The 21,522-nt window shown below is 38.6% G+C and overlaps 1 protein-coding gene across 6 annotated transcripts in view; it reads right to left on the bottom strand.

The window, feature by feature from the left end:
• Positions 1-21,522, bottom strand: part of ERC1 (ELKS/RAB6-interacting/CAST family member 1) — a 289,289-nt gene that overhangs the window by 7,291 nt on the left and 260,476 nt on the right. For all 6 annotated transcript variants that reach the window (XM_065682550.1, XM_065682581.1, XM_065682574.1 and 3 more), the window contains one exon: positions 10,030-10,218. In XM_065682550.1, the coding sequence (XP_065538622.1) occupies positions 10,030-10,218 (189 nt within the window). The remainder of the gene's footprint in view (positions 1-10,029; positions 10,219-21,522) is intronic.

Below are 21,522 nucleotides of genomic sequence, written 5' to 3'. Positions count from 1 at the left end.
ATTGTGGTAGAACATGCACGATTTTTGTTTACTAACTCTGTGTTTCCTGTTGGATCACTCATTGTTCAGATTACTGTAACTGGCTCAGAACAGGACACGGAACTTCAAAACTATCTTAATCACTCTGTCTACAGTCTAGAAACTGGTTTTCCAACATGTGGTGTTACAAACCACGCCACACAACATATTGAAATATATGTGAACATAGTTTTTAGCTCTGAGCCTAATGCTATTGCCAGAATTAGGGGCCCACAGAGTCTTAATGAAGAGCAGGAAACATCTGCCTTCAGTAACCTGTTTATCTGCCCAGCAACTGATAAAGTCCATACTAGCCTGTGAATTGTGCAGAATCCCAAGTAAGGCTGTAATTTGTACAAGCATTTCAGGGATTACTGTACTCACAGTGGTCTCAGGATCTAGCAGAACAAGGAGAAGCAGTATCTCTTACTAGACTGGATGTGACACATAGGTAGACCGGATAAACTTCCAAGCAGATTGCTCTATCAAACACTATATAACCCAAAAAACTTTTCTGTTTTTTTTCAGTGGTACAATTTTCTTCTAATAAAGTATATTCCCTATGAGTGTATCTGTAACATGGTACATGCACTTAGATGGATTCTGAAGTTTACTGCAAGCTTCTGCAGCCTTTGTCAGTGTGAGCAGCTGTAGCAACTCTTATCTATACTGGAACCTCCTTTCAACTTTTTTCTCCTAATAGTATCTGTCAGTTTGGTAACATTTCATATTCCTAAGTGATTAATATTTTTACTGGAACTCTACTGTGTTAATACATGACATGGAAAGAATGTAAAATTGGATTTTTTTTTATCCCTGAAGGGATAACTGGTAATCAGTACACACATTTCTTGATCTATATTTTGCACTTCTGTAATACTGCTCATTGTGGGTTTTAAAAAGAGAATTGTCAGGCAGCAGGACAAGAGGGATCATTTTACCGCCGTTAAGAGCACAAGGCAGTGGGAAAGGTTGTATTTCTACAACTAAATTTCTAATCAGATACAACAGTACGTATCTTTTCAGTGATTGTACCAAGCAAAGCACAGGAGACTGTTACTGGAAGAAATACTGCATAAACCCAAACAGCCCAAGAATGACTACAGAATAAATATAAACTTTTTGTAAGGAAGTTATGGTATAGACTTCTGTAGACAAAAGTGAGAGAAAGGAAATTAAAAGGGTGAGCTTGCTACACTATTCCCTTTACTAGGCAGTGTAGCATATAGTAAATTATTTGGGCTTTGTGCGCTGAATGTTAGTTTAATGTGTTCTTATGTGCTTTGTTCCTACTGGCTGCCATACTCACATAACAGCTACACGAATCCGAGAGGGGCTCATGCCAAGAATCACAATGCAAAAGCAACCTGATCCTGCTCTGTGGAGTGACATGAACTGGGGAAGTGGGGAAAACGAGAGGGAGGGGAGCACTCCGGGCTCTGTAAGGGCTCTCAGGGGAGAAGAGGGAATTCAGCAGTAACCCATAATGGCTCAGAAACGGCATGCTGTGGATAGGTGATTAGCCTGGTTCCAACAGCCTAGCAGAGTTATTAGTCAGAAACTTGCAATGGATGGATAAGCCTAGGAGAGGTCCAGTCAGCAAGCAGGACTGAAAGAGTCAGCACAGCCAGCTAGGAGCAGTGCTGAATGTTAAAATCCAGGAGAAGGGGTTTCAGGGACTACTTCTGAGTTTCAAGTTCTTCAGCCTGGTAAAACCCCAGCAATTCAGGCAGCCCCAGATACAGCAGCCTGCAGAACACCTAAGTGCTGGGAAATTCATGGGACTGGCTTGAACGTTGAACTCTGATGAGACAGGGCTGCCTTGAGTTCTTAGGCCAGTGCAAGGCTTTCACAGTGCCATTCACCAGAAGGGAGGTCAGGAGAGACAGCAAGTAATGGGAGAAGAAGCCAGCCACATAATTCTCCTTCATTCGGTCCTCAGGAGGAGAACCAGGAGAGGGCAGTGTTAGCAGGGAAAGCAGGAACCTGCTCCTGCACCACCACCTGTCCATGCAGCATCTTTCCTCCCAGCCTTTCAGCCAAACCCTCCAGGTGAAGCTCCAGGAAAGGACAAAGCAATTAAATAAAGATAAAAGCAACTCAAAGAGGTTAACCTTCAAAACTGAAGGGAGGTTGGTGGACAAGGGAGAACCCTGCTGAATGTTGTCTTCAGTGGGGCAGTACTGCAAACTCAGTGATGTTTCAGCTTCCTGCTCTACTAGTCAGCATTTATGTATTTATAAGATTCCTTATAAAATCAAGGTAAGCCCAACAAAATAAGCCCATGCCAGAGCTAAAATAAATCAAATTCAATCAAACAAAAGTAACCAGCTCAACCAGATGAAGAAAATATTTCCAAGAAATAAGTTTTCGACCATCAAGAACTCCAAAAGAAGACGGCTCTGAATGCTGAAGGCCAGCAATAATACTTTGCAAATTAGCACAGCCAGAAAGTCTACACAGCTGGCTGGCAGATGTCTGTGATGAAACATCTCTGAAAAAAGTAGCAATGATAGCTTTGCGTTGAGTTTGCTCGCTTCAGAACATTGAGGTTTAATAATGTGATTTCTACTTAAACAAAGACAACTTAATTGACTATGTGGCTGGTTGTAGCATTTCTGTATCATGTATGTCATCTCCGTTTACGTCATTCCTTTCAGAAACAGCTGTGAGCAGCATACGTCACTCCTCATTCAGACAGGCTCCTTAATGGAGAACATCCAGTTCTCCACGGTATAACTTGATTCACCTAGACATTTGACAGCCTTAATTTTAGGGAAGTTTCTCTGACGGTACTAGTATCAATTCTGCTCTGGTTTCCTAGATTTTCTTCTTGTGAATGCAAGCAGAAATGGTGTTATCTTTCTCAGGCCATTTTTCTATGAAAATAAAGGAGTGTTAACAGTCCTTCTTTTCCTGGCATTTTCAGCTGAGATGATGAGGAGATTCATACACTTGCCTCAATGAAATGACCAAAAAAGAGAAGGCAAGGCCAGATATGTTTGCCTAGCAGATGACAAGTAAAAATAGCTCAGAAAGGAGAGTAAGGACCTCATAAGTGCTTCACAGTATTTTTACTTTATCTTTGGAGAGAAGAACAGAAAGGACCTTAGAATCTCAGGGGAATAGAAGCTTGCAGATAATCTGCAATAGATTCAGACACTTTTCACCACTGCTGCCTTCCTTTCTGAGTTTAGAGCAAGTCATGACAGGAATACTTTTCCATTTATAGCTAAACTCCACCAGTGAAAAAAAAGCCCCAAACAATTCACCATGAATTTAGCTTGCATTCTGCTTCTCTGGTCCAAGATATTCCAGAACTTATTTAAAGATAAATTAACATTCACGGGGAAGATAACTTCACAGTTAGGAAATAGGATGCTATGGTTTAAAATGCAGACTAGGTGAACTGTGGTGTTGCCCCACAGAACCTTTGCAGCCTTTGCTTATTTGAGAAGGTAAGCAAGGCAACATTAAGCTAAGATCCTTTAAAATTTATTTACACAGAGGAGGCTTACTTCCCAGTGTTATTGTCCTCTAGTTAACAATTCCACAAAAACACTACTGAAAAAGGGCAAATAAAAATAGAGTAGTATCTCATCTCAGGCTATGGACAATAAAACTGATTACAGAATAGGTGGTGCTTGCAGAGCAGCACAGAAGAAAGTTAATGCAGGGCATCTATATGGCTACAATACTGAGATCCGGAATTACGTTTCTCAAAATTCAGATGTTTCTGGATCAGGCTGAAAATACATTTAGAGGTTAAACTAAGAGAAATATGCACCAAAAAGGAATGGAACTGATTTAACTTTAACTTTTGTTTCGTTTCAAAATAAGAAACTACACTGAATTGCTGTATCTTGGGCAAATGGTCAAGAGGTTTTGTGTCCTCCCAGACCAACCAGTGTAAATACGTATGTTTGAAGTAGTGAGAGCCAATTACATGCAAAACTTTCTCAACTCCAGACCTATAAAAAGGCCAAAAGAAAGGGTTCAGAATATGGAAATCCCAGTCTGCCAAACTTTAAAAAAAGGAAAAGAAAAAAAGGGATCATTTTTGTGTAGACCCTTAAATATTTGTGCTTTATCTGGAAATTTTGTCTTTATGTTAGCTTTTTCAAAATATTTTAAACACACACATTTAAAAATTAAAGTAAGATTTCAAATTCAACTTTGCCTTGTCTTTTAAAATGATGTAAACTTTAAAAAATTGATTTAAATATGTTTAAATACATTTGAATAAAGTTTACAACCATTTTGTCAAAAAAACCTGAACAAATTTGTTGAGGGCTCTTGCATCGTGCATTTGAAATAACTGCACATGGGATTTATCCTGATTCCTGAGCATCTCTAAGCTTTGTGAATAGCAGAAATATAATTAATTCCTTGGTAATGAATGAATTTCAGAATTATATGAATGGGAAGAAGGACTAAAACAAATGCCTGTAAGTTGTCTCTTGCATTTGACTGGAGATTTTCTGCAAATCCTGCACCTGTCCCTTCTCCAGTAATAGCAGCAATCATTTCAGTTACAGGACAATTTTCTGTTCATGTAAATTCTGATGTACGTTACACACTGAAAATTTATGATGCTAAAGTGTACAGAAAGTTGTTATTCTGTGGCTAAGCAGAACAAACAATAATTATTTCCTGTACAACAGGGCTACGTGTTAGGGCCAGGCCTTGCTGACCGCAGTGTGTATAATTCAGGCAAACCCCACAACCCTAACCCCTAACAACTTGCAATTCCGTGTGCTAAAGGGACTGTGAAAAAGAGGTAGCTGCTTCTCCTAGTTCCAGTTGCAATGCATTACCTTAGGATTCAGTTTACTGTCCAGGAGCCAGACTGCTGGACACTGCCAGAATTACTCTGTGATGCACCCTCCATGCTGGGCTTGTACTTTGCCCCCTGCCTTCTCTGCTGCTGAATTAGGTGTCCATGTCCCCAAAGGGATTCTGACTGTTGAGTCAAGGCAGCACCTGACAGTCATAAACACAGGGAAAATTCACCTGTCTACAAGGCAAATCTTAAATACCTCTCTTATACATCCTACCTGATGAATTTGGGAAAACTGCCAGGAGAGAGGGTTGGCAGGCAGTTTTCATTTTGTACCTGCATAGCACAAAACAGAGAAGAAAGGCCAGAGTAGGAACTACTTGAATGAAATGATGAAGTTCTGTACAACCAGTTATTTCAGGATCAGCTGGAGCCTTTTCTGCTCTTTACATGCTACTTTTTTCTCTTTAAGAGGAAGTTCCTTTCAAGTTAGGAATAGTTAATGTTACTAATTGATAGTGTATATTTTCATTAAAATCAGCAATTCCCTACACAAACAAAACCGGATAACATTATGGCATTATGGATATGACCAACTTATGGATAATGTTTGTGACTTCAACCAGTATTTAAGAACTATGACACTGATCCCAAGCTCTCACCCTCACCCAAAACTTGAATTTAATGTAAAAGTTTAAAATGCTACTGAATGTAGTAATTTTAGAGAGTTCCTACATCCATTACTTTCTCAACTAAACTCAGGAAATACATTTGCACACGAAGAACGATACAAATTGTTGCAATTATTACTTCTAATTTCTAACAGAGACCAGAAGTGGGCTGTTTAACTTTAAAATACATTATGCATTCCCATAAGATTACAAATTAAAAATAAATGACATAAATCAGGTGGGGAAGATAACAAGCTAATGGAGGAGCAGTCAGAGTAGGGAGACAGGGTAAACTCTGAAGTAATACAGTAATTTAGAATGACTAAATGCAAAACATGGCAGAGTAATTTCTTTATAGTAACTAAACAAGTTTCTCGTAGATGATACAGAAGTAAAAACACACGTGGAAACTGAACAAAGTAATACACAGGATGTTTATAAAATGGCTATTTGTAATGTAAAGTTTATCGTACTTACAATATTGTTTGTATAAAAACTCCAAAATGTGCGTTTAATACTTTCAAAATTCAGCAAGCATACATGCAATTTAAAAACGGCATTTGAAAGCCACATGCATGAGGTCTGGCATTCTTTTCTATGAGAAGCTTAACATTAACTTTGCTGAGAGTGAAATATGACTTATGTGCGATGCAAATTATGCTCCTCGGCACCAAGCCATGACTATTTAGCTGATACAGCAGGTTGTGACTGATACAGTGAAGCAACGTTATCACCTTTTTCCTTCCTCTGCTTTGAGCAGCTGAACAGAAAAGACATTCCTGATTTCTTGGGAAAGAATTAGTAAGGGGGCATCCCTAGACAGTCTGTCTTTTGCCTGAAGCTGGTACACAGGGAGAGGGAAGATAACCTTTCTTCACTACAAAGGGTCTTCTATGACATAAACATTTTTCAAAAGCTCTTCTTTCTGTACCTCACAGCCAAAGCACTCATAGGTGCAACAACACTATCAGTGAGGAGAGACCACCTCCCATTGCAGGTGTCCTCTGAGACAGTATCTCATAGAAATACATTTGTCTGGACAAAGCCAGGATGTGTTTGACATGGCTGGAAGGAGACACTGACAGCAGGGAGCCAGGGAATAAAATGCCTCCTACTCCTTGGGTTGTGAAAATTATTCTTTAATAATCCTCTTCTGTTGGAAGAAATATTTTTTTCAGAATGCCTCTCTTGTAGGACCTATTGGAAATAAGCAGCTCTCCATAATATAAGGTTCACCACATTTTAGAGCTGGATTTGAAGTGATAAGAAACATTTATAATAGTCCTTAAGCTATTAATGGAGCAAACACTGTTGCCTACTACTACTAACTGGTTGCTCTACTTGCCTCTTCTTACTTTCTCGCACTGTTGCCTTCATACCACAGCACAGCACACCACCACCACCATATTTAAATGATGCTTTTCAGCAAGTTTCCTTTTCCAAAGTTAAGAGAAAACCCAAAACCAAACTATAAATAAAAATGTAGACCATATCATTATGTTCTTAATGTCATCTCCTTTCATAGGAATAAAATCCCTCACTTAAAGGCAACAATCTGAAACATGAAACAACGGCAGTTCTACAGAGCTCAAGCATATTAACATAATGATATGTTTAGAACAAAGTGAAAGAAAATATTGTATTTAATTGAAATTGCTGGAGTAACGCAATTATTTATAATGAATGAATGGAATTTGTATTTCTCAGGGTTGAGACTTGGAACATTCTTCCCTCCTTCTGGTAACTTCAATTTTTCAATAAGAAAAGTTGAACAGGACATGAACTGGTCAAAGGACAATTCCAGAAACAGCGCTGGTTACCTTCTTTGGGGACGTTGGGTCAGAACTGACTCAAAGGAATAATTTCCACTATATGAATAACTTAATTGCATGGTTCCAAGCACTGCAGATTCCTTACAGTTTGTTCACTACTTAGTCTAGTATACTAGTTTCGGTTAGGTTCTGACATAACATGTACTCATAAAGTACTGGCTTCAGGCCTTCATTAGAAATGGACCAAAATTTTACTACAGTAAGTCAGCTTTATGAAATGTCTTTGATTAAATGCCAACTAAGAATGATATAGCATTTTGGCCCCATATTTTGATTAAAATAAATTGAAGTCATTTAGGACTATAGCTGAACTTAATGGTAGCATAAAGAAACTATTATACATGAAAGGTACCAATTATCAGTCAAACTTTGATAGCCTACAAGTTCTTTATGTGGCAACAAATTCCCATTAGAACCACAGTGTTGATGCTGGCAGATGCTTTCCAACAATGACTTCTATGTTAGTTTCTGTGGGGCACTGTGGATGTGCTGGAAGAATGAAGAGCTTAAATCTACTTCACATACTAGTTTTACCTACCAGAAGAAGACACAGAAAACTATTTATATCTGAGTCTCCCTGGCAGGTATGAGAGACCTACAGTGTATATTGGCTATGATGAGATATAGCAGGACCATCCTTAGCCAATAAAAGTTGCTGCACTGGGGAATTGCAGCTCCAAAAGCAGCAGTATGAAAATGAATTCTCCACTATTTATAAAAAAACCCAAACAAAATTATCTCATTGGTGAGAAGTGGATACATTGGCTTAATTCTTAAATATTACTGGTGTTCGGTTAAATGTATCCTCCCTAATCATGTTAGGACTTCTTAACGTTCAAGAGGATTAATTTTTTCCCACTGAGGCTTGTGAAGCATTATCTATAGAAGATCATATTAGAAGGGACAGGAGTGAATTTAATGCATCGGATTTGAAGTCATTTACAAAACTCATTAAAATTCCAAAGATGCAAAACGGGTATTCTGCGATGGGTTTCTGTGAATCTGGAGAACTGATTCCCACCCCCCTTGGGAATACTTTAAGCACAGAGGAAATTCTGCAGTCAGAAACAGAAAAACTCCATGACTTACATGAAAAATCTGCTTAGTACATTGAAATATATCATTGTTGTGTGTTTTTCAACTGAAGCTTGTTAAATACAGTCTAAGTGAGTATGGGAAAGCAGAAGAGACTGCTACATTTTATTTTAGCGGATGTTAGTTGTGCATGGGAATCACAAATGGAGTAGTAACTTTAAACAACTGTGGTGATAGCAATGCAAAATTAAGACAATAATGGGAGAGGATAGAAAAATGCAGTTTTTCTCTTCTCCAGGACAACTTAGATAATTCTTTTCCCCACAATTTATACTTAAATGCCTTCTTTACTGTGTAACTAATAAATGTTGCTAATGGATTAGCAAAGTTTGAATGAGAAATATATCTTTCATTAGACCAGTACAGATGCTGCTCGGGGCTGACTGTCTCTTCAGAAGAACTTGCCAAAGAAAACCACCTCTATTTTCTCTGCCGGCATCTCTTGATTAAATAGAAGATATCACCTATCCTTACAGATCCTGCTTATATTCAAAGACCATCACAGCTATTACACACTAGTCAATTTATTTCAGGGATATCCGAGTATCTGATAAACCTTTGATCCTGTATCAGCGATTACAGAACCCAAGAGGTAAATACAATGCTGACTCTGAGTTAGTTGGAGATACCAGGCTCTGCCGGGAAAAGGAATGTGTCAGGCCTATAGAGGCGAATGTAGATACCGAGTGAGGCATGCAGCACAAGATTAATCAAATAAATATATGGAGACAGGTACTAAGACAGATATCAGCTATCCTGTTGATCCAGAGATCACCTAGGCCCTGTAACAGGTATATTTATCTCCATATGTATGATTTTCTTTCTGAATTGCTAGACATGCTTCTGTTGGCTTCCTGTAATTTAGCTGCTAAGCTGCTCTCTCCAATTTTTGGATCAAAATTCAGGCTGAGTTGAAAGTGGAAATGAGCTTAAACACCATAAAGGAGGAAAACCAGAGCTGAAATGTTCAGGATAGGCTCAAGACAGTGTTCACTGACCTGCAAATCCACTTTGAACTATATAGGCCTTACACTAGTTCATGTGCATACTGGATAGAGTTTGGTATAGACATATGAAAGTGAAGAATTTATTGAAAGAATTGGCATTATAATTCAAAATCAGGGTTAAGCCCACAAAACTAGTCACATTTACTGCCACCGCAGGGATTTAAAAGGGCAAGACATCACCAGGGCTGGGAGAAAGGACGATTATTTCAGTAGTTGAATTACAACTAGATTGACAGTTTCTGTAGAGCCTTCATCAGAAAAGCTGTATTAAACCCTATCAGTATTCCAGAACTCCTGGAAATACACTCTTGGACTGCTGAAATTACTCTGTGTGTGTGCATAAGCATGGGTGTATTGCATCTAGTACACTGTGTCCAAATCTTTGATTTCCTTGAGTGTGTAGATGCATGGCATCCCATAGAAATAAAACAAAAGAAGAAATTCTCCAATAAATATTAAATGGCAATGATTCAAAAAATTAATGACTCCTTCTATCAGCTGAAGAGTGGATTTCTGCTGCCTGTTTTCACCACTTACAGAATGGCTCCCCAACATTTTGGTGTGGCACATCGGTAAGACCTATGTCAACATTCAAGCCCTTGTTCAGCTTCAGACCACAAACTCACCTGCTCCTGGGTCATCTTCTGCAGCTCTTTCTCCCAAGCTGCCCGGTCATCATCCAGGTGGTAGGAAGCAGGTGGGGTGAGTCCACGTAGAATCAGGGGGTCACGGTCATGGCAGAGGGCTGTCAGATGTCCAATGTACAACTTCAACTTGCTGCGATTCTGATCAAGTTCTAAGAGGGGCTGAATTATCTGAAATAAGAGAACAGAGATAATGAGGAACAGCCTGAGACCCACGCAGTGGTCAAGGCAAAGATCGACCTCTAAGTTACAGCCTTGTTCAGCTTCATGCTGGAAGAAACCTGCACACCCTTTCTCCTCTCTCCCACCAAGTACTTCTATCCCATAACCCAGCAAGCATCCAGCTGAAGCAGAAAGAAACCAACTGCTCTAAGGGAAGGGGACATGGTGATGATAGCTGCCTGACTAACATAGGAAATAATGATGATATAGGTGAAAAATGAGAGTGTTAAATTGAATGCATTAACTCTACTGATTATCCAGCAATGCTTCAGTCAACTATTTCAACTCCCTGCTTTCAGAAAATTATTTCTTCTGATAAAAGATGTCTGTCCACAGCTAAGGCAATGGCAATGTAGATTTTAATTCATTTTGCCAACAAACATTTAATTGTAACTTAAGTATGCAATAAACACATTCTAAGGAGAATAGTTTCAGATGCCAAGATGTTTGCTTTGAAGATGAGTGTATCTCTGCTGTGTAAACTGGATGGAGACATATCTTCACCAGAAACTTAAGATACAGTTTTCTGTATTTTCTGTAGTTACGAGATAGTCTTCTACAGTTTTGAAAAAGGCAATGACTTTCATTTATTATGCAAGTCAGATTCTATATAATAGACTAAAAAAATAAAATCAAAGGACTTTAATACATACTATATTATTTTATTATACTTAACCTAAACTGAATCTAAACCTTGTTCCCCAATGCAATCCAAACTGGAGTCACCGAATTTCCATTCAAAGTATCTGAAGAGCCATTTTCCATTTGCTGTACAAAAATGGAGAGTTGAAGGGCATAAATACATACTGGGAATCCCTCACAATGCCTTCCCCACAAGAATACTGCTTTATATTGTTCTAGGTGTTTGTGAGCATATATTCAAAACTGCAGTAATACAAAACTCTAAGGTTTGCAGCTGATGAAAAATTATGGGAGAATTGGGCTTAGTGCCTCCATTCCATAACATGATGTGCTCAAGCTACAGGCACTGATGTGTACCAGCTAGAAGCCTTACTGCAATACTGGCAACTTGACGTGTTCCCAGGCAGGGGTTGCACCTGCTGTTTGTTAGTGGAGCTGTGGATATCTTTTCAATAGGGCACCTCTGACCTTGCTAATGAATAAGGAGTGAGATAATCTCTGAGTCAACAGAAACAGGGTGCTGGCACTACTTTCAACAAAGACTCTGGCTTTGACCCCTTTTAATAAGGCTGTCAAGGCTCACTTATTCTGATTCTAACACTGTTCTACATGGATTAATTTCTGTAGAGTGAGAGTATCTGAGAGCCATGGCTAAGCAGCTAACTAATGTCAGGCTCCTTGTCCTGCAGAGCATAGCTGCACTCAGCAGCCTACATCAGAACATCAGGTTGGCAGCAGTTACGAAAAGCCACAGCCAGAGTGACAAGGCAGCTGTAGAGAGTGAGCTCACGTGCTTTATTATAACAAGGAGAGAGTGAGCTCACGTGCTTTATTATAACCCTACTGCTATGCGCAGCCTTGGGGCAACACCTGTTTGCAGACAGAAACACATATAAAAATAATGGTTTGATGTATCAAGACTGCAAACTGCAGCAGGGCAGAATACTCCACTCTCCTGGGCACAGAGCAATAGGAAGGCACATTTATATCTCACTTCCATCATCAAGCACAACTGCATTTAGCCAATTGCGTCCCTCAGCTTTGGTTGTTTGCTGAACTTGCAATATTTACCCCAGTTACTCACTATTCAGTTTGCCCACAGAGGGTAGAGCGATGGAATATCACATCTTAAAAAAATACTGTTTTATAGAAGTTGTTAAGTAGTCAATGTCTAATAACTACCTGACCAATCAATGTAGTAGCTGCCTTGTATTCTTTTCATGTACCGCAGTCTATTAAATATCAATCAGATGTGCAGATTTCAGTCTGAAAAGGATCTGACTTTCCAACTTCCTGGCTATTTGTGAACAGAAACCCTCCTTGATAGAGAAAGCAAAGCTATCTAGCAAGTAATGATGGAAGATTTTCATACAACAGTTGAATTTGATTGCTCAGGGACTAGTGCCCTTTCGAAGCACATTCCTTCTCTACCCTTCCCCCTTACCTCAGGCTGGAAACAGGCCAAATGAGGCGTGTGAAAGTTCTTAACTAGCAGCCCTCCCAAAGCTGTTCACAGAGCAATCATTCCTCTCACTTGGGATCCATTAAACCCTGCCAGTCAAGTAGGAAATGCCCTTATATCTGTGTTCCTGCCATATCTGATTTGAACTAGCCACTTAGCAAGAGGCACTGTGCTTCCCACACAGCAGAACTGCCACTGCCTTATCTCAAGAGGGTGTAAGAGCATTTGCTAAGTGGAAAGGCAGGGCAGTGCTGGATTCATAAAACACATCATGTTCTCATGGTCAGCGCAGAGCTGTGGAGCTTTCTAGGAAAACAGTGGGTATACAGACCAAACCCAGGAATATCTTTCTAAAGCAGCTCTGATTCATTAATTGCCCCAATAGGTCTAGGCCATCTTCATCAATGCATGGAATGAAGTCTGCTTAATGTACCCTCAAGTTCAGAATATTGTTAATGGCCAGCAAAGTTTGACAACGTGTTTTGCTAAAAAAAGCAATCACTACAGCTCTGAAGCAGAAACATGAAAAGCTTGACAAATCTCTGATACAAATCCAAACCATCTCTACCAACTGATAAAGACTTTTGGGAACATATTCTAAAACAAATTCAACTTGAAAACAGCATGTTCAGTTTTCTTGAGATTTCACAGATTTTTTGTTTGTTTTTTAAACTCTGAGCATGACAAATGTGAATCTAAGTGTAGCTGCACAAGTCACTGAGGCAAAAAAATGCTTTAGAATGAAACTAATCCTGCTTCTTCAGTGGTAGTTCTGCTGTTGAAGTACAACGGTCAGCTGACATACGAGTAACTGCATTTAAAAGTTTTTTATTACAAGAGTCTGCATTGAAATATGCATATATATGCTGCATGGGTAAGAAAAGGTATTTGTAACTGAACGTGGTTGGAGAGACCTATCTAAATGTTTGGTCAGTTTTACTGTGAAAGATGAATACACCTACCACACAAAGACTGGTGTCTGAAAGTTTGTCTAAGCAGTGCCTAATGTATATATGCATAAACAGGTAGGTGGCTATATGAAAAAGAAAACCAGTGAATGGATGGTATAAGTGCAGCAGTGTCGATCCAAGATAAATGTGATATTGACTACCCATAGACATCTGTGGCATAAAGCATGGTTTTAATCAACATGTAACAGGACCCATTCACCACAACCAACAGCTTTAAATTACGGGTTCTGCAAGCAGAAGGGCTAATGACCTGGTCATCTTTCTCCCTGCTAACATTCCCTTCTCCGAAGGAAGCAACCACTTTTCTTTTGCAAAACCAAGTAATTAACTGTATTAATTTCAGAGAATACCTTCTAAATGTCTAGTTAGCAATAAACTTGCAGCTCCCATGTTGAAGAAAGTCTTACAAGCACCCCTAAAAGCTTGTCTGTTTTTCCAGCTGCACCAGTTGGTCTTGTAAAAGTTATCTCCTTACACAACTTGCCTTACTTAGCAGAACCATGCATTAACATGCACTGCTGATCATGGATCAACAGCAGCAATCCTTTTCTTACAGATCATACGACCAAGCCAAAAAAAAAAAGGAGAAAATGACATACAAAGAGCCTTATGTACACTTGGCACTAGCATGACTGCTGTCATGCTCCCCTATTAGGCTTGACCATCTTGCTCGCACATATGCCACATGTATATTTTCGTTACAGAACACTAAAAGGCAGAGTAATGCAGATAAGTGCTCTTCATTTTGCAATCAAATAATTTAGTAAGTTTTTCTCAACTTAGCCATAAACCTTTAAAATTTGAGGAAGATCCCTGGAAGAACAGCTCTATCGAGAAGAAAATAAAATAGAATTGCAGAGTAATCTTGGGGTCAAAATAAATAATATGGAGTCAAAATTTCACTGTTTTTGTATCAAAAGTGTTACAAAGAACTGTAGATTGAATGAATATGAAAGTTTCTAGGGAATTAACTAGCTGATGAATGCTCTAGCTTGATATCCTGGTCTACGGACCTTGAGTTTTCTTTGTAGATTCTGCAAAGGCAAAAAACTAAGGAATTCTGACCCCCTCCCCCCCCCCAACCAAACCAAAACCCAAAATACCCCCAATGACCCCCTCAAAACTTCAGCCTGTACATAACAAATATGCTTGGCAAATCAGTTAAAAGGAGGTTGCCCTTTATCTCTTACCAATCATATTTTTCATGTGAGCATGGGAAATTGTTAAAACTTTGTGACATACAGATGCAACTATGCTACCCAGCAAAACTTACTTCCCAAACTACCATTAAACAGAAGAAGATGGGCTCAAAGTCTGGGTAAATACATATGTTTGTTAAAAAGAAATTATTCCAAGGAGGACCTGACAAATCTAAGAATAGATGGAGTGGATCACAGTGGGTCCTTGGATGTTTCCCTGTATCTGGGTTTTGTTATGGATATTACCAGACAAAAAAATTTTGCCTCTATAGCAAAATATCTTATATGGGAGATATGGAAATAAACTAAGATACTGAATGATATAGTCTGGAAGTATCTGCATGGCAAATTGAATTACGCCTTCTTACTCAGACCATTTGTGTTTGGCAACAAACTCAAGGGTTCAACTACAATCATCTTGTAACTATTGAATGCAATGGAGTTTTATGAGGCATGAATTTGGCTCAGAAAATGCAAAGCTTTCCCAAATTCAGAACAATTTATCACTGATGTCTTCCCTTCATTATTTTAAATGGAAACAGAAGAAAGTTCTCAAAAAGACACAGCCTGACCTCGGTTCAGTTCAGCTCAGTTCACTGCTGCACGGAGATACTTGTTCTTTCCCGAAGATCACAAAACAAAAGCTCAGGGACAGACTCAGTTTTCTTTAGATTTGTTTTAAAGACAAAAAAAATGGATTTAAACCTAACCTTCATCATTTTCTCCTCATAAACCAAACCAAACCAAACCAAAACAACATGCGTGACGAGCTGAAAGAGATTCTGGTTATTTTGACAGAACTGTCTTACTCAGCTCATTTCTGACAGGATCAATTAGGAAATCATTTTTATATAGCAAATTATTTTTGAAATTTTTATACACCATGAACAAATCCCATGGATTAATGATTTCCAGAGTTCACCCTCTTCACCTTGGGAAAATCCAGACCAGAAAAAAAAAAGAGAAAACACAAAACAGTGAAAGTAGTTTTGTCATTAGCTGCCTCTGTTTAACTAAAATCTTTACCCTATAATCACAGAATCCCAAGGGTTGGAAGGGACCTCAAAAGATCATCTAGTCCAACCCCCCTGCAAGAGCAGGGTAACCTACAGTACATCACACAGGAACTTGTCCAGGCGGGCCTTGAATATCTCCAGTGTAGGAGACTCCACAACCCCCCTGGGCAACCTGTATAATGTAGGTGAAGCAAAGGTTGGTAGGATTCTTAAATGAGCGAATAGTTAAAAAATATTTTTATACATAATAAATCCAGAAGTGAGTTTTCATGACACTGGCAACTTTTGCTTACATGGGCTGCAGAGCAAAAGCTTGTGGGGAGCCATGTGTGGAATAGCAGGGACTACTGCAGATCACAACTGAAATACACTGGTGCAACTGTGAGAAGCTTCACAACTGGACCATGGGGGAATACAAATGTTCACAATGAGCTACCTTGGCAGAGCTGAAGGTGCTGTCTACACACAGCTTGAATTTTACCTGTTTCATTGATCCCCCACTTTCAAAACCAAGAGTATTCATGCAAACCCTCACCCCTAAATATAACTAATTGCACTGTGCACATATGGCACCTCTTTCTTCTCTAACAGTCCATATGCCTCTTTCCTAGCTGAGGCAGAGGACAGAAACCTGTAGCTTAACTGCAAGATGAGATCAGAACATACAAATTGAAATGCTATTTTATTTGTCTAAGTTTTCTTTTGTCCTTACTATTGGTTGGGAATGCAGCAACCCAGCAGCTTAGTTCTGGAGCAAAACAGAATGGGCAAAGTAAGGTGAGATCTATAGAGAACTTAAAATCTTCCACTTCAGTATATTAAAATCTACTTCATTTGAGAATTTAATTTCTGGGAGTTGTGTTAGTTATCAGGTTAAAATTTTGAATAATAAATTAAATCACAGAAAGCTGTGAAACTGGGTAATCAAACATATGATATTGACAACTAGAGTATCGTCAGGGAAAAAAAAGGCACAGCAAGGAAAATAGTATAACAACTGTCTGCAGCTTCTACTACGGATTTAAATAGCATCCTCCTGATCAGACTTCTGAAGGTATAACTAGGCAAGCTTTGATTTCAAAGAATTCACTAGATTTTATATTGATTCCTTCTCTACAAGAACATAGCAGTTTAAGAATAAGTAAGAACAACCTGCTTGTATTTTTAATTGATTCAAGCTTTCTAGCACTTCTTATGTATACAACAGTGAACAAGAAAGCACACACATTCCTTGCTGTACTGTATTTTGTCTATTGCTCCTTCCTATTACAAAGGATAAAAGAAAACAGTGGCTAATATGCTTTTGTTTGAAAGCAGAACATTGCAGCACATATACTGTGAGAGTGTGTCCATGGGAATGCTTATGTATCAGTGACTGCATTCTTCTGTCTCCCTGCCGTCTGTTCCATTGCTAATAGAAAACAGAAGGTATTTCTTAAGTAGTCTACCAGAGAACACAATCAGTGCTTTTCCTGTTCGGATGAACTATAACCTCCCTGTCTGCAGGTGATAGGAATCTTTGTCTCTTTCCTCTCTAACACTGCGTTTTCATTCTGCTGTTCCAGCTCTCTACCTGCTACACGAAACTTTCACAGCAAAGCTACATGAAGCCACTAAGCACCTGGCTTATGTGTCTTTAGGAATTCTTTTTACACTTGTTTGCCCTACATTCAGATGCAAAATACGATTAAGAAACACATCTATTTATACAGATGTAGAGTAATTCTTATCTATATGTTGCATTAAACAATCAAATGTAGATGGACCGCCCATGGTGAGCCTACTATGAGTTGGAACTGTAAATCCTGACATCTCCATCAGAAATTATGAACTCTACCAGCCAGGAAAATACAGCATCTAGATTGGCTACATGCCCTTATCAGTTTTTATTTTAGTCATATTTCTCTTGAGCTTATTTTCATAGTTAATATGTTGGAAAGCAGGTTTGGGCTTGATTCTTTCTTTAATATTGTTCATCTCTGCCCTCCCTCAGTTTCTTTCCTCCTAACTGACAACTAAAAGGTGCTGGCAGCAACATCGCCAGCCTGGCTGCAGCTCTTCCTCTTCTGGCTCTATCCTGCTTATGAGTGAGTGCCAGGGCTCAGCTCCCCTCTCCTTTATGTCACCAACAGCATATCCATAGTTTACAGAAGCTTCTGGCCTTGCAGGACTGCATTCTGGGTGTGGATGAGTGCTGTAAAAAATTTAAATGGCAGAGTAATTGGGAGATAGTAGAGACTATCACACAAGCTGTAAGCAACAAATCTCCTGAAATGGCCAGAAACAAAACTGAGTACAGAATTCCTACTTGCTACAAAGACCAAGCCACTAGAAGAAGATCATATTCAGCTGCAAATCAAAGAAGAAAATAAGACACAGACCTGGAATAATCTCATTTGGTAGAAATGAATGATGGCCTTTTTGCAATTGTTTTGCTGAAAAGCACAAATCTCTACAAAAAGAAACCAGCCATCTGTTTTGAATGTTTTAGAATATAAGTATCTACTTGTGATCTTCTTTGATCTGTAAGAATAATAGGAAGACAGTGATACAACCCAGTTACACCTCTGCTGCGAGTGCTTAATTCATCCCAGAACTGCAGATTACAAAATTCCATCTGGAAATCTTAGTCTTATCATTCTGGGATCAGAAAGAAGATGAACAGTGTATCAAGATCAATTCATTTGTGCTTGTAGATATAACATTCTTGGACAGAGAATACATTCTTCAAAGATAAAATAGTTATTAAGATAACAAAATAATACTGGAGTTGTTTTAAAGAAAGAAACAACCAAAAATAAAAACCCCAACAAGCTAGCAAAAGAACTGTTCCCAGATACAGGAAAAGGACCAGGAGCAGAAGCTGACGTAATTTTAAGGATAGCATTCTTCTCTAGGCTGGGCCATCCCAGTCTAACAGTGCTTACTGGGTAAAAGATTACATACCAGTATGGGTATAGAATAAGAGAGAAGGTGGGAAGGCATGATTTCAAAATTGGAATGGTAGATTAATTATAAAACAAAATACTAAGGATCACTTGCGTTGTTCACTCCACCATAACAGGATTTTTACTTACACTAAAGTGAGAAGGTCACAAAAAGCTCTCCATTACTCAGAGAGCCAAAGGAGAAAACGTTTCTCTCCGAAAAAAGGCAAAGCTTGAAAAGGCTTGAAAGGTACAGATAATTGTGTGACAGCTAAACCAGGATTTTGAATTATATTTCCTTACAGCAGTAATTGTTGGTCCCTGAACTCTTTTGTGTTTCCTTGCCTGAACTTGACGGCACAGAAGTCTTTCTGTTTCATAATTAACGATGACACCCACATAAGCAGGGCTCCAGAAAAGCATGGATGGAAAGCAGGTCCTGTGATTAACCGGACAACTATATTCAAAGTGCTGCCCTCGTCACAATTAATTAGTTACCTCACCTTATTTGAGTGCATCACATTAGGGTTCTTACTAAAGGGTTGCCCATCTGGAAAGTGGGAGTGAAGAGGCCTGGCTGTCACCAGTATGACAAAACAAATCTGGCATCTTATCTCACAGTCAGGCCAAGTGATAATGTTTAAGTAAATTAAGATTATTTTATGTAGATGCCCAAAAGTTTTCCACAGGGTATGTCTCTAAAGCATAAGACATTCTTTCATGGTGTTTTTACACATATGAATGAACAACTGGAATGAACATATACCAGATTATTATATAGTACACAATCAGTTTGTAGACTTTCAGGAAGGGGAAGAAATGACCCTTCAGATGACAAAACATGACAATGAAGAAGAGGAGGCAGAGGTTAAAGAGCTCTGTTCAGCATGCTGGAATAGCAGCTGCTTGAAATGTTTAACATATGGGTTATTTTCCCTTTTGTGGGAAGGAACAGGATCTTGGAAGGAAAAATCAGAAGTATTAATAAATTGAGTCAAATATGCATCTAACATAATTTTGGGAACAAATGCAAAATGAGGTATTAGAATCACTGTCGTATCTCTGTAATAACACTATTTTAGGCTATTGTGTAATAATATTACCTAGCACTTACACAGCATGCTTCCCAAGCCCAACTTCCACTTTACAAAAACTTTAGCTCATTTTACAGTCAGAGAATTTGAGACAGGCAGAAAGAGAACAAGTGAGTGGTTGGAGACAATGCCAGGAAAGAATTTATCTTCTGAATCGTGGTCTAGTACCGTGTCCAGTAAATTACATTGTAATACAAGTCAGGCACGAAAGCTTGGTGTTTCTGACCATTCTGCATGATCTCAAAATTAAAGACCATACTGAAAATAAATTTCTTTAAAAGGCTTATGAGGTCACAGTGTAGTAAGTGGCAATACCGAGAACCTGAAAGAAGTGTGGCAGAAGGACGAGCAGCTCTCTACATGCTGCAAGTATAAAATGTGTCTCGTCGAGAGAAAGATCACATTTATCAGTGAATGAATGCCTGTGCCATCATTTGAAAATGAGTAAGATATTTACTTCGCTAAAAGAAATCAGTATATTAATCCAAACACCAAATAATGTAGAAAAGAAACCCCAGTATTTTTCCTAAACTTCTGAAAGCATGGACCCTTTAAGTTCTGTAGTGATCTCCATGAAAAGTCCATGGTGTTTGAAAGCTGTGGCGAAGGTTAAGTTAAATCCTGAGATGTCCTGTCCTCATTATTTCTATCCCTCTCAGTCTACCGTCAAAGTAGTTATAGTGTTTCAGGTTGTTGCCTGTCACCTAGTTCTGCCACTGTCCTCTAAATCTGTTTGAATAGCTATGTATGCTGGCTGACCAGGTGTCCATTCATTTTGCATTTCCTTTTAGCTATAAAATGGAATAATAAATATCCCCTCCACAACAAAAAGGAAATTGTGAATGCTCATCCTGGGTGTTCCTAGGCAAGACAGAATTGCTTTGCAGATAGAAGTTAGAAACATATAGCTTACAATCCTGAGCATTCAGCTGGTTTTTGCATGTCTGCTTCTAGAGAGAGATCAACTTCTCTGTAACACTGAACTGTTTCTATCATTCTTACTGCAATCCTGTTTAATACCTTTGTTCTAATAAATGTAATACAGAAATGTTATTCAATCGCCATTGTCCTTTAATAATCACAAATGCTATTTAGAATGAGACTGTTTTGAGAAACAACATATTAATTAAAGGCGACCTGTAGAATATTATGAGCTCTTGATTAAAAAAAAACCCCTATAGTTAAAAAATTAAACCTGAATTTATAAAACATTCTTCTTATTGATGACTTTTCCTCTATTTCACTTCTGAGGTTTCGATGACTCTCATCTACAGAAAAAGTCTTGGCAAAGCCAAATTACAACATCAAAAATACAGACTTTTTTACATGATGCATACTTGTAATCAGCAATGTCGCAGATTATAATTTATATTGGGTTTGACAAGGAGTCTGTGAAACTTACTTGAATTGACTGCTTTTCAGTTGTTAAAAATGATTCAAATATTTTCCTGTTATGACTTACCCCCTTTTTCCACCACAGGCATCACCTCTGAAATCTTAAGAGATCCATTAAATTAGGCTAGTGTCTTTTGCAGTCTACTCACAATACTCTGCTTCTGTTTAATATTTGTCCAGCTCAAGTATTAAAGAAAAATGTCACAAATAAGAGGCTTTTTGTCTTGCAATATTTTTACAGTAATAGAAACTTGCCAATATTTTCATCATCTTGAAAGATCCCCATTTTCATGCACTCCAGTTCAATGTTAGCTCTTTGAACATTCCACTGTTACTCTAATAAGCATCAAATTAATTTTCAGATTTTGATCCTGGAATTTGAGCACAGCAAAACCATGTTTTGCTCCTTAGCAGGCAGAACCATGACTTCAGGATTTGCTGGCAACTGCTAACAGAAAACTCTTCCACAGAATGAGTTCAAAAAACTTGTCCAGTGACAGCATCTACTAGCTCCAACTCCTGCTGCAAGCCAGAGCCACGGAAGACG

The sequence above is a fragment of the Lathamus discolor genome, chromosome 1 (genome assembly GCF_037157495.1).
Source record: "Lathamus discolor isolate bLatDis1 chromosome 1, bLatDis1.hap1, whole genome shotgun sequence".
Taxonomy (NCBI): Eukaryota; Metazoa; Chordata; class Aves; order Psittaciformes; family Psittacidae; genus Lathamus; species Lathamus discolor.
Note: the sequence above shows the minus strand (reverse complement) of the source record. Positions and strands in the feature narration are given on the sequence as shown.